Source organism: Narcine bancroftii, chromosome 8 (genome assembly GCF_036971445.1).
Source record: "Narcine bancroftii isolate sNarBan1 chromosome 8, sNarBan1.hap1, whole genome shotgun sequence".
In the NCBI taxonomy this organism is placed as follows: Eukaryota; Metazoa; Chordata; class Chondrichthyes; order Torpediniformes; family Narcinidae; genus Narcine; species Narcine bancroftii.
This window is the reverse complement of record NC_091476.1, coordinates 4,840,772-4,855,019: the sequence shown is the minus strand read 5'-3', so window position 1 is coordinate 4,855,019 and position 14,248 is coordinate 4,840,772. Positions and strand designations below refer to the sequence as shown.

The window sequence follows — 14,248 nt, the reverse complement described above, 5'->3', positions numbered from 1 at the left end:
ACTGCCCCTGCCTCCCCAAAACGGTCACTGCCCCTGCCTCCCCAAAACGGTCACTGCCCCTGCCTCCCCAAAACGGTCACTGCCCCTGCCTCCCCAAAACGGTCACTGCCCCTGCCTCCCCAAAACGGTCACTGCCCCTGCCTCCCCAAAACGGTCACTGCCCCTGCCTCCCCAAAACGGTCACTGCCCCTGCCTCCCCAAAACGGTCACTGCCCCTGCCTCCCCAAAACGGTCACTGCCCCTGCCTCCCCAAAACGGTCACTGCCCCTGCCTCCCCAAAACGGTCACTGCCCCTGCCTCCCCAAAACGGTCACTGCCCCTGCCTCCCCAAAACGGTCACTGCCCCTGCCTCCCCAAAACGGTCACTGCCCCTGCCTCCCCAAAACGGTCACTGCCCCTGCCTCCCCAAAACGGTCACTGCCCCTGCCTCCCCAAAACGGTCACTGCCCCTGCCTCCCCAAAACGGTCACTGCCCCTGCCTCCCCAAAACGGTCACTGCCCCTGCCTCCCCAAAACGGTCACTGCCCCTGCCTCCCCAAAACGGTCACTGCCCCTGCCTCCCCAAAACGGTCACTGCCCCTGCCTCCCCAAAACGGTCACTGCCCCTGCCTCCCCAAAACGGTCACTGCCCCTGCCTCCCCAAAACGGTCACTGCCCCTGCCTCCCCAAAACGGTCACTGCCCCTGCCTCCCCAAAACGGTCACTGCCCCTGCCTCCCCAAAACGGTCACTGCCCCTGCCTCCCCAAAACGGTCACTGCCCCTGCCTCCCCAAAACGGTCACTGCCCCTGCCTCCCCAAAACGGTCACTGCCCCTGCCTCCCCAAAACGGTCACTGCCCCTGCCTCCCCAAAACGGTCACTGCCCCTGCCTCCCCAAAACGGTCACTGCCCCTGCCTCCCCAAAACAGTCACTGCCCCTGCCTCCCCAAAACGGTCACTGCCCCTGCCTCCCCAAAACGGTCACTGCCCCTGCCTCCCCAAAACGGTCACTGCCCCTGCCTCCCCAAAACGGTCACTGCCCCTGCCTCCCCAAAACGGTCACTGCCCCTGCCTCCCCAAAACGGTCACTGCCCCTGCCTCCCCAAAACGGTCACTGCCCCTGCCTCCCCAAAACGGTCACTGCCCCTGCCTCCCCAAAACGGTCACTGCCCCTGCCTCCCCAAAACGGTCACTGCCCCTGCCTCCCCAAAACGGTCACTGCCCCTGCCTCCCCAAAACGGTCACTGCCCCTGCCTCCCCAAAACGGTCACTGCCCCTGCCTCCCCAAAACGGTCACTGCCCCTGCCTCCCCAAAACGGTCACTGCCCCTGCCTCCCCAAAACGGTCACTGCCCCTGCCTCCCCAAAACGGTCACTGCCCCTGCCTCCCCAAAACGGTCACTGCCCCTGCCTCCCCAAAACGGTCACTGCCCCTGCCTCCCCAAAACGGTCACTGCCCCTGCCTCCCCAAAACGGTCACTGCCCCTGCCTCCCCAAAACGGTCACTGCCCCTGCCTCCCCAAAACGGTCACTGCCCCTGCCTCCCCAAAACGGTCACTGCCCCTGCCTCCCCAAAACGGTCACTGCCCCTGCCTCCCCAAAACGGTCACTGCCCCTGCCTCCCCAAAACGGTCACTGCCCCTGCCTCCCCAAAACGGTCACTGCCCCTGCCTCCCCAAAACGGTCACTGCCCCTGCCTCCCCAAAACGGTCACTGCCCCTGCCTCCCCAAAACGGTCACTGCCCCTGCCTCCCCAAAACGGTCACTGCCCCTGCCTCCCCAAAACGGTCACTGCCCCTGCCTCCCCAAAACGGTCACTGCCCCTGCCTCCCCAAAACGGTCACTGCCCCTGCCTCCCCAAAACGGTCACTGCCCCTGCCTCCCCAAAACGGTCACTGCCCCTGCCTCCCCAAAACGGTCACTGCCCCTGCCTCCCCAAAACGGTCACTGCCCCTGCCTCCCCAAAACGGTCACTGCCCCTGCCTCCCCAAAACGGTCACTGCCCCTGCCTCCCCAAAACGGTCACTGCCCCTGCCTCCCCAAAACGGTCACTGCCCCTGCCTCCCCAAAACGGTCACTGCCCCTGCCTCCCCAAAACGGTCACTGCCCCTGCCTCCCCAAAACGGTCACTGCCCCTGCCTCCCCAAAACGGTCACTGCCCCTGCCTCCCCAAAACGGTCACTGCCCCTGCCTCCCCAAAACGGTCACTGCCCCTGCCTCCCCAAAACGGTCACTGCCCCTGCCTCCCCAAAACGGTCACTGCCCCTGCCTCCCCAAAACGGTCACTGCCCCTGCCTCCCCAAAACGGTCACTGCCCCTGCCTCCCCAAAACGGTCACTGCCCCTGCCTCCCCAAAACGGTCACTGCCCCTGCCTCCCCAAAACGGTCACTGCCCCTGCCTCCCCAAAACGGTCACTGCCCCTGCCTCCCCAAAACGGTCACTGCCCCTGCCTCCCCAAAACGGTCACTGCCCCTGCCTCCCTAAAACTCCACTCTATCACCGCTCCTGCCTTCCTAATGATCCAAAGTACATCCAGTTGCAACTCCATTTCCCTAACTCTATTTATCAGAAGCTGCAGCTGGATGCATCTCTTGCAGGTGTTGTCGTCGGCAACAAATGTGCTGTCCCAGACTTCCCACATCCTGCAGTTGGAACACTGGATGTCCCTAACAAATGCCTCCATTACCCAATTCCTCAGTTCATTAACCAGCTTAATTAAAGAAACTTACCAACTCTTACCTTACTGAGAGCAAACTCCTTGTCCTCCTCCACTACTCAACAAAGCCCCACTCTGAGCTACTCCGTTACTGGCCATGTTAACACCTGTCCCTTTTTATATGCCCTATCTATTATCTCAATTGCTCCCTGCCCCTAATCAATTAACTCAATTGCAGCCTCCTGACTCCAACTCAAAAAGAAGCAAGGGAAGAGTTATTTTTTAACATTTTGTTTTAAAAACCACAACTACAATTATTAAAAGAATAAATTGAAAAAGCAATACATATGTGGTATATTTATACATATAATCCCTTAATCCCGCCCCAACCCTCAACCACCCATAAACTCCTAAAATAAAAGAGAGAAAAAAGAAGAATGTCAAAAACACAAATATAACCTCAATTCAAGTTGCTATGGAGCTGAGAATTATAACCGGAACAAGTTATCGAGAGCTCTCAAACCAATATAGAGTAAGTATGGACTCCATATTTTCAAAAAGAAATATTTATGACACAAATCATGTTTTTTTGCAAGTGGAAAAGGTAAGAGTTCCTTACCTTTTCAAACCTCCCTCTCAGCTGTGCCAGCACCATACACCTACAAATAAATATGGCTACTCACACTCGGACCCTCCTTGCAGGTTGCATTTGTTGTTTTCCTTCCAAATGGACAATTCTACATTTTGCCACATTTTATTCTAGTTTCCACATCTGTCCAAGATTTAATCCCTCGATATTCCTTTTTTGCCTTCTTATAATTTCTTCACAACATACTTTCCAACCCAACTGATTATTCCTACCAAAATGTAGCACCTCACACTTATCAGTATTAAACTTTATCTGCCATCTTTCTCCCCACTCCTCTAACTGTCCTATATCCCACTGCAATCTTTGAAAACTTTCCTCACTGTCCACAACACCACCAATCTTCATATCATCTGCATACTTACTAATCCAATTTACCACCTTATCATCCAGATCATTAATATATATTACAAACAACAATGGACTCAGTACCAATCCCTGAGGCACTCCACTAATTACTGGCCTCCAATTTGACAAACACTTTTCTACACTACTCTCTGGCATCACCCATCCAACCATTGTTGAATCCATTTCACTTTTTCAACATTAATACCTAATGATTGAACTTTCCTAACTAACCTCTAATATCAAAGGCCTTACTAAAGTCCATATAGACAACATGCACAGCTTTCCCTTTGTCAAACTTCTTAGCTTTGTTTGTTTCAAAGTAAAATTGCTCGATAATGTTTTGGGTTATTTATTCCTCACTCAAAGTTATTCCTCTCAGTGAAATTGTATCTGGGATTCATTATCCTGCAAGCATTTTAGTCACAAACTTCCAAAAGGCATATCTTCCAGCATATCCAGTTCAGAGCTGCACAGTTTGCCAGCTGTCCATTATTGTTAATTATCTAGTAGCAACTCATCTTGAAATATTGTCCAACTTAATTTCACATTGTCAAGAATAAACATAAAGCCGGAAATGTTTGCACTTAATAAAGCCAAAAAATCTGTTGATCAAACAACTGCACCATATCATTAACATCAATAGGCAATTCTATTAGTAACTGTGCCTTGAAAAGTTCTTAGTATCTAAATCCTTGTTCTTTATGAAAATCCATGCTGATTGCCCAGAGGAGGTTGATTATGCAAGAACTGTTCTTCACAGGCATTAAGAATTTCGACATGCAAGGTAAAATGGCATGAGTTGAAAAATCTTATTTCCCACATTTTTGGATGTGCCAAAAACTGCTTTAATTTTCCAATTGATCACACCTTCTTGGTCTTCATGTATGCTTAAAAAAATTACCAATGGCACACTGTTAAATTGCACTATAATGTTTAACAGCACCCCACATAGGCACAAAAGTGTGTGGATTTGATCCCTGGCATGGATGAGTATTTATGTGGCTAAACTCAGCATTGAACAAGATACCCACTTGAAGCTGTGCAGAGGATGGAACTACATCTGTGTGGATATGAGTCAAGAACAGGATTGGGCTCAGTTCTAAAAACTTTAATGATTGACCATGTATCTCTCTCTCATCCCACCCTATCATAAATTTCAGATTTATTGTCAGATTACATACATAACATCAGAAACAACTCTTCTCTTTTTCCTTTTTTTTCTGTGGGCATAGCAGAATTACACTAATTGGTAGTGCAAAAAATAAACTGTACACAGTGTAAACATGTAAACAAAGGAACTGTAATCAGATAATGAATGTAAACAAACCGACTGTGCAATACAGAAAGAACAAAAGAAAATCAATAAAGTGCACAAGTAAGAGTCCTTGAATGAGTCTCTGATTGAGTCTGTTGTTGAGGAGTCTGATGGTGGAGGGGTAGCAGCTGTTCCTGAACCTGGTGGTGCAAGTCCTGCGGCACCGATACCTCTTTCCTGATGGCAGCAGCGAGAACAGAGCGTGTACTGGATGATGTGGGTCCTTGATGATCACTGCTGCCCTCCATTGGCAGCGTTCCCTGTAGATGTTCTCAATAATGGGGAGGGTTTTGCCTGTGATGTCCTGAGCTGTGTCCACTACCTTTTGGAGGGCTTTACGTTCAGGGATATTGGTGTTCCCATACCAGACCATGATGCAGCCGGTCAGCACACTTTCCATCACACCTGTCGAAATTTGCCAGTGTTTCTCATGTAATACCAAATATATGGGAGACAAGAATTTGTTATTTGCATCAGAATTTTTATTTTAATTATTCTAAGGTTAAAGGCAATATTGCAATGTGAGGAAGCTGCTGGAGACAGGCCCATGAGAACCAGGATTCACAGAGCAGACTTGATGAGCCAAATGGCCTGCTTCTGTTCCTTTTTCTTGTGATCTTGTGATGTATATTTTTAAAATTCGTTTGTATGTGCGAATGGCTGCAAGTCACATAGGCCACAAGTCGGGGAGTACCTGCAGTCAGGAATTATGGAAAGACAGGATTTTTTTTTAAAAATCCCATGCTGCCCAATTACACCCAATTAGCCTACCAACCCCATACATTCTGGAGGGCAGGAGAAAATCAGAGAAAATTCATGTAGGTCAAGGGGAGAACGTACAAATAGCACTGGATTCAAAGCCAGGTCTCTGGCACTCTAATAGTGTTACGCTATTATGTCGCCCTGTTATGTGGGAGCACCTCACACCTTTCAGATCCACGATGAGTGATGAGGTCTTCCCTGCGACTGTGTTTAATGTATACCCTTTTTCATTTACAAGAAAATTAAAGAACATGAAACATTTTACACTAACCACTTTTATTCCAAAAGCAGAATTACCAAATCAAATTTTACCTGAAATGTCAGTGTAAAGACATCAAAATAATGACAGAATATAAAATTCCACAGGGTTAAATGCACTGCTGGATATTTCAGATTCCTGTTTTAATGGTTAACCTTCTTCACACTTTCCCCTTGGAGATATCTCATCTTGCAGTTTCACCTGGAGGCAAGTGCAAATAATAGTTTTGATTGTTCCTTGAGCCCTTGCTTAGGTCCTGCTATGTGGTGCGACTGACCCATTGACATGGAATATCAGTTTCTGGAGAACTGAAATGCCACTTCTTCCAGAAAGTAATTTCATTATTTAAAGGTTATCACAGGAGATAGAACCAACAAAATGTGTTCCCCAGTAACAAAATTTGATAGTCTAAATAGCCAGTGTGCCCCTTTTAATTTAAGACTGCTTCACTCAGATTGCTAATATAATCAATTCTAAAACCATTAGGCTTCATTACCTCAACATATGAGAGAAGAGAGAAGAATTTAAACAGAACCGTGAATGATACAGATTATCTGTTTGAATCAATGTCCATCATACAATAAATTCTAATTCTGTTCCATTGCTGGAATTCCCAAGATGATCCCAATGCCTCAATTCACTTCCACCAGCTGTTGTGCTTTCAAGGGTTTCAAAGCATGTAAAGGGCTTCCATTTTCTAAATGTCTTTTTCCCTGCACATTCAGTGGGGAGGAATCCAACCCGTATCCAAGGTACCCACAAAATCTGCGGGAGCTAAATGTGCAAACCTGTAGCCATAGAAAATGGTGATCATTTGATATTTCAATTAGTGACAGATGAAAAACATTTACTAATCAGAGGAACAAAATGCATTTTCATTCTGATCCCATTTGCCATGAAATTGGAAATCAGACAACTGGCCTTTTCCCTTCTATCTTTGAAATGGTCTTCTCATTCGATGACTCCCAATGATCCTTTCCACCTACATTCTGCAGGTGAATCCTTATAACTCCTTCCATCCGCTGCCCCGGATCTACCATTTGCTTTCTGTGGATGCTGCATGGCCTGCTGAGCTCCTCCGGCCCTTTTGTGTATTGTGCTGGTTCTCTAGCATCTGCACTCTCCCTGTTTAACCTCCCCTATAAATATCATTGTCAATATCACTGTGGCTCTCAACCTTTTCCTTTCCACTCACATCCCACTTTAAGTAATCGCTAGGTCATCTGGGCTCTGTGATTAGTAAGGGATTGCTTAAGGTGGGGTGTGGGTTGGGAAGGAAAGGATGAGAATCACTTCCTTAGACCCAATTGTTACTGAAATATTTTGCTTGAGAAAAATGCTCATTGGCCCATTTCCTTTGGAGTTATGAAACCGTGCACATAACGAGGCTCTTAGGGACGATTAAAACAGGGGTTTTCAAGCTTTTTCTTTCCACCCCCATACAACCTTAAGTAATCCCTTACTAATCACAGGGTACCAATGGCCTAGGGAATACTTAAAGTGGGATGTGAGTGGAAAGAAAAAGGTTGAGAACACCAACACAGAATTAAGGAAGTTCCATATTGCAGAAGAAATCTCAAAGCAATTATGTTTCAATGGATAATGTTGAAATTAACTTCGGCGCCATTTATAGAGTTGAATTCCAAACCAATCATCTTTGTTAATTCAAATCTTTCAAAACAGAGATCAAATGGTCAATTATCGCTTGGTCATTTCTCAGACATCCCTAACACTGACTAATGACACAGTCTATCAACATGGATATATCCTATTATAGTTGTGTGACAATATACTACCAAGTGAAAATAAATCTTACAAAACTCAAGAATAATGTGTCACTTAAGGAGTTCATTTTCTCAACTGCAGGCTCACTGCACATATTGCACACCTCTTACTAAAAGAGTCATCACTTAGATATAAAAGTGATGGTTTTAATAAGGTTTGCTGATGGGCTCAAAGGCGAGTGAAAGAAACAAAGCAGTTTAAGGGAAGGAAGGGCAAAGTGTCGGGAGTTCAAATTACACCAAGAGTGAGCAAGAGCAGGTTAAGCAGTATCTGGGAGTGATTTTAAACACAAAGATAAATAGTTGAGAGACTTTGGTGACAAAGACCAACGCAGACTTTTAACGACAGGAGTAATGGATGTGTGGGGCTTGTGCAATGCAAGAACCAGCCATTAAAGTTTACTTTGGATCAAGGATGAATGCCTGGCCAGGAGAACTTTGATGCAATTTATATTTGGAATGAATAAACATCTAGACAAAGTTTTCAAAAATAGTCTGAGTCATGGGCAGAGGAATGCATTGTTAACAGGGTTCAAGTAAGCAAAGTTCAACCTGCAAATGGTCAGGAAATCAATTGTGAAGAATCTGTTTCAATTGGAAACCTCAGGCAGAGCGAAAGACAGGATTTGTGGGAGGGTAAGGAGATCTGCTTGAGGTCCGAAGGTCATGGGCTTCCAGGAATTTGGTTGCAGGATTAACAATTCAGATGAAGAAATACCAATCTTCAATAGCAGCAGAGAAAATAGGCTCCTCAGAGCATCTTTCTCCTCGTGGCAGTTCTTCGTCCCACAAAGTGGTGCTCCTTATTTTAATGCATGTGACAAAAACAAAGAGCGGTGGAAAAGAGATTTACCTCTGACCCTACACACTTGTGACAGTCCCAACTATGTTCTAGGAGTTTAGCAGGAGGAAAATGCAGATGCACTTTTTTATGGTCAAGGCAGAAGTCTCGATGAAAATATTTCCCACTGTTGACCTTTCACAAATGAGTATCAACTCAGAAGGGAATGCACCAAGGAAAAGAAGTGAAATTTATTGGGGGTGTGGGGCACAAGAAGGAAAGACTTACCGTTGGTTTACATCTTTTGGACAGGTTTCCCAAATCAGGAATCTAAAGTAGAAAAAATACATGTTAGCTGCACACACTTAATCAAATGACAATGATGTATAAAAGAATACACAAACACAACCTATTCCTAAAGGTTCTGGAATTAGTAGCAGACTGCACAAAGCGGCTCTGACTAGATGACAATAGAGCTGCAGAACGGATTCCTAAAAACATATTAACCTTGACATATAAAGGAAGAGGTGATCACCTAAATACTGCAGAACCCATGGGTAATGTACCCAGGAGATCCATATGAAGCAACTTGGTTCATATTGTCAAGAACATGCCATAAAATTTATTGTTTTGTGGGAGCTTTACTGGAACAAAATTGCTGTAAATTATATATTTTAAAAAATAAATATATATTCATATATGTGCAAAAGCAAGAAAAATGTGAGGTAGTGTCCTTAGGTTTATTAGTCTGTTCAGAATTCAATGGTGGAGGGGAAGAAGCTGTTTCTGCAACATTGAATGTATGTCTTCAGGCTCCTGTACCTTCTTCCTGACTGTGGCAGTGAGAAGAGGGCATGTCCTGGTGGTGAGGGTTCTTGAGGATAGAGGCTGCTTTGTCACCAAATATCACCAAAATAAAATCATCCATTCCTGGAATTCAGATGGACTTATAATTCAACTGCATTTTTTTTAACTTCTGAGGTAGAAAAAAAATCCCTCTTTGTTTTCCAGCACTAAAAGCTTGTGTGGATTTTTACTGCAGCTCGCATTCATCTCCACTCATTTGGTTCCATTAAAGCCAATAGGTCCACACCTAGTAAAAGACCCACACTTTATTTCTAAAAGGGCCATTCTGTTCTGCATCCAACCTGATACCTAATGTATCATTAGCCTTAATTACAAATTACATGTTTTTATTGTGAAAGCCTGACTCTGTCCATTTAGCAGCCTTGTTCTTACTTTATAGCAGAATCTACACTTCATGCTTTTGAAATGCTTTTCAAGCACCTTCAGGACATCCTGATGTCAACTAAATCTCTGTAAAAATGGCAGTCTTTTTACTCAAATCACCTATAGCTCGTGGCTTACTTCAGGAAACCCTATAAACAAAAGCAATACTGAATTATATGGTCAAGTGGAAAAACATAGCCTCATACAAAAATCTGAGATTTTGCAGAAATAAATAACTGTGTAAAAGAAACTAACTAGATGACAGCTCCAAAATTGAAGCAAAAGGTGAAAATGTATAACAAATAAATAAACATGCATGTGGCATTATTAAAATCACAGCCCATGGACAACAGGCAGGAGCAGAAAATGTCAATGTCAAAGATGATACTCCAAATCTGATTCAAGCTATCAGTACCTGGAATTGAAAGGCTATCTACACAAGTAGTGAGTGGAGGAAGGGAGACTCCATAAGAGGGATTGTGTTATCTCCCACTGTCTGCCCTGTACACATCAAGGATAATTGGGCCACAACTATGGTGGACTTGAAATAGCCATCCAAGGACTCAAAATGACCTCACCCTCAAGCTGTGAAGAAGGCAAATGGAATGTTGGCTTTCATAAAGAGGGGATTGGAGTATAGGAACAGAGACGCCCTTCTGCAGTTATACAGGGCCCTGGTGAGACCCCACCTGGAGTATTGCGTCCAGTTCTGGTCTCCAAACTTGAGGAAGGACATACTAGCTATAGAGGGTGTGCAGCGCAGATTTACAAGGTTAGTTCCAGGGATGGCAGGGTTGTCATATGCAGCAAGGCTAGAAAAACTGGACTTGTATCCATTGGAGTTTAGAAGGATGAGGGGGGACATGATTGAGGTATATAAAATCATCAGGGGGATAGACAAGGTAAAGTCTGATTACTTGTTCCCAATGATGGGGGAGACGAGGACTAGAGGCCATAGTTTAAGAATACAGGGTAGGCCCTTTAGGACGGAGATGAGAAAGCATTTTTTTACCCAGAGAAGTGTGAATCTGTGGAATGCTCTGCCACAGAGGGTGGTAGAGGCGGATTCGCTGACTATGTTCAAAAGAGAGTTAGATAAGACTCTTGTGGGTAACGGAGTTAAGGGTTATGGGGATAAGGCTGGAAAGGGGTACTGATGGTAATGATCAGCCATGATCTAAAATGGCGGCGCTGGCCCGACGGGCCAAATGGCCTACTCCAGCTCCTATTGTCTATTGTCTATTGTAAAAATGATGAGGAACACATAAACAATTCAGAGAAACAATGATCATTCCTTCTTCAATGAAGTAATAGTCGGTAAAAATAAATAAAATGAAAACATTGTAGAGAGATAAATAGCTGGTCAGAGGTGAGAGAACTCTGACTGGATGATTCCAGATTCAACACTCCTTTCTTGTCATGTAGTAGGTGAGAACATGTAATAGGACCACAAAATTGCTTTCATTAGAATTGTCCTGTGCCGCTTCCAGTTAGAAGTAAAAGAAAAAGATGGTCCTTTCAGTGACATCCATCCTCCTCCAGCACTCCTGCAGTCATGACAACTCCTGGTTGATTCAACAGCAACCCAGGCTCCAGATCTAAACCACCGATATAGTCAGGAGGTCTTCAGCATCCAAGGCCCTTTAGGAGACCTTCTTGCCCTCAGCTCCCTCTCAAAATCTGGATCCGGCACCTGCTTCACATGAACCAGTCTCCAGCATCCTGCAGCCCGTGTTGCTCACCCGACCGCAAGTGGCCCACAGCCTGTGTGGGTCCCTCAGCCACTGAGCCCCTCACTCGTCCGCTGCTGTGGTCACTCTCCTGGTAGGGTCATCTTCTCTGCTTCTCCTTCTCAACGAGGGGTGTTCTCCCCATTTCTGGTATCCTGTACTGGTCCGCTGCTCCCCTGGAATCTGCAACCCCTCGTGGCCACTGCCAAGAGCAGGTGCCAACATCTTAGGCACAGGCCACCAGGGTTGTAGGATTTTACTTACAAACACCATCAGCTGCTTTAACTGGACGTTTAAAGCTGTACAGAGCTACCAGCATCAGTACTGGGCAGTTTAGAGATGTTTATTCACTCTGACATCTGTGAGGGCAAGACCTTTGCAGATCTCCCTTACAAAGCCATCTTGTTCTATTTTTGCTCTAAGCACATAGGCCACTGTTAATAACAAATCCAGTTCCACACACTAAGAAGGGCTTGGAATGGGTGCCACCCCTAAATGAACATAAATCTCATGAACAACAATTTCCTAATATAACAGGTTTGGGCTGTCAACCAAGTTCTACGATCACATGTCTCAGAGTTCAACAGGACAAAGATCTGTGAAAGGAAACAAAACATGTTGGTGCAATGCGCAAGAACAACAAAAAAAAAACATGTTTTAGCTTTTGAACCATTCTATCCAGGAGCTTAGGTATGATGTGCATCATTATCCAGTTATCCCACACGTAACCCAACCAAGAGAGGAAAGATTATCCTCAAACAACAGTGTAATCTTCCATGGTCTCCAAGTAACACTGTTCACCCTACTCTGTGACCTCTTCAAATTATGCTTTTATATTCCAAATAAAAATGACCTAAGCTCTTACTGTAATTGATCAGCTCAAAACCCATTGATTTGCAGTCTTCTGAGAAAAAAATGGATGGAATCACAGAAAACAATCTTCAAAAGATGGAAATCCCAATCAAATCAAAAGTGTATTTGCTTTAGTGTAAATCATAAATAACTGGAATCTGGGGCATTTATTTCTGAAGTGCTGGATTTCCACGTCATGAAAATACAATTTGATCTTCTGAGCTACCATAAAGTGATAAACTCTGCTTAATGGTCCTTATTAGTACCTTACTGATTGGCTGATGTTTCCACAGGAATACATCATCTCATACTTGGAACAGTGTGGCAGGTTCTCATAACTAACAAGTAAATATTCCATTTAACATTCAATTAATCTGAGATCAAATTTCCCACCACTTGCTCGAACAACTGCATTAACTGAGTATGGGAATATTATTCGTGAAAACCGGATCCACCCACACACACAGAAGCTGAAACTTTGCAGGCTGTGAACACAAATGGCAGATGACACTCAGTCCTCTCATCACCATTTTGCTGTCCGTGGATTCAAACAGTTGTGGGGGTCAGCCTTGAAACTGCACCTAGCCACGCCAAAATCATTTTAAATATCTCACAAACAGCAAGAGTGCACACAGAGGTATTCTTATGTACATCCTGCACTACTTGGTGTGAGCATCCAAGTCCCATCAGCTTGTCCTTTGCAATCAGTTTTATATTTTTAAAGTGATCATTTGCTATTTGGAATACCAAAATGCCAATCAAGCAGCATCCCTTCTCTTTTTAGGTTTTTAAATATTTTCATTCATTTATTATTGTGTATTAATACTTTTAGAACTGAGTGCATTTATTTGGATTGGTTACTTTGAAGGGGACTTTAATGAAAACAGATTTTTTTCTATTTTCCATACTTGTTATGACGGATAAGAATTAAGTAGATTGTGGCTATTTCTTAGTTCGGGAATGGTGTCTGTTATAAGAAGGAAAGATAAAAGAACCAAAAGAAACAAGCTTCTAATTATTTTCAAATGAATGTGGGGCATCAAACAACAGATTAATTTGTTTTCATTTTAATAGAAACAATTGTTTCGTCGGTTATTCCATGTGGGTTAATTGTACAGCTAAGTGTTACCACATCTAATGTTGTGGTGTTCCTTTGATCTGCTCTCACCACACTCCCACATCTACGATTCTTTTACACAAGGATCAGGTCCATAAGGCAATGAGACCATAAAACATTGGAGCGGAATTATTGGAAACATTGGAGCCCATTGGGTCTGCAGCTAATTTACTATTCTTTTCAACTCCATTCTCTTGCCTTTTCCCTGTAACCCTTGATTCTCTTTGCGATCAAAACATATCTACCTCTGCCTTAATTATCCCCAATGATTTGGCCTCTGCGGTAACAAATTCCACATATTCACCACCATCTGGGAAAATAAATTCCACCTCATCTGTGTTCTAAAGGGTTGTTTTGTATTCTGAGGCTGTGCCCTCTGGTCCCAGACTCCCCCACGAGAGGAAACATCCTTTCCACCTCCACTATATCCAGGCCATTCAGTATCCAATAGGCTTCAATGAGATCACTCCTCATTTCTTCAAAACCCTGGAGAGTAATATCCCAGAGCATTCAAACACTTCTCATTTGAAAACCCTTTCACTTTGGGAATGATCCTCCCTTGGACCCTCTCCAATACCAACACATCTTTCCTTGGAAATGGAGCCCAAAACTGCTCACAATATTCCAAGTGTGGTCTGACCAATGCCCTCTAAAGCCTAAAAATCATATACCTGCTTTTATATCCCTATCACTCTCGAAATGAATGCTAGCCTTTCCATTTGTCTTCCTTACCAATGACTCACTGTACAAGTTTCCCAAGTTCCCCTGTTCCTCTGATTTCGGAAGCAT

General features: G+C 44.4%; 1 protein-coding gene across 15 annotated transcripts in view; it reads right to left on the bottom strand.

Annotated features, from left to right (window-relative positions):
* eda2r (ectodysplasin A2 receptor) overlaps positions 1-14,248 on the bottom strand; it is a 678,182-nt gene that overhangs the window by 327,580 nt on the left and 336,354 nt on the right. For 12 of the 15 annotated variants that reach the window (XR_011342800.1, XR_011342797.1, XR_011342807.1 and 9 more), the window contains one exon: positions 8,819-8,860. Coding sequence is in view for 3 of the 15 variants with exons in the window: in XM_069892730.1 (XP_069748831.1) it covers positions 8,853-8,860 (8 nt within the window). In the remaining 12 variants the exon portion in view is untranslated. Of the gene's footprint in view, positions 1-4,752; positions 5,350-5,965; positions 6,754-8,818; positions 8,861-14,248 lie in introns of those variants that run through there. The other 3 variants (XM_069892730.1, XM_069892729.1, XM_069892728.1) reach the window with 3 other exon arrangements.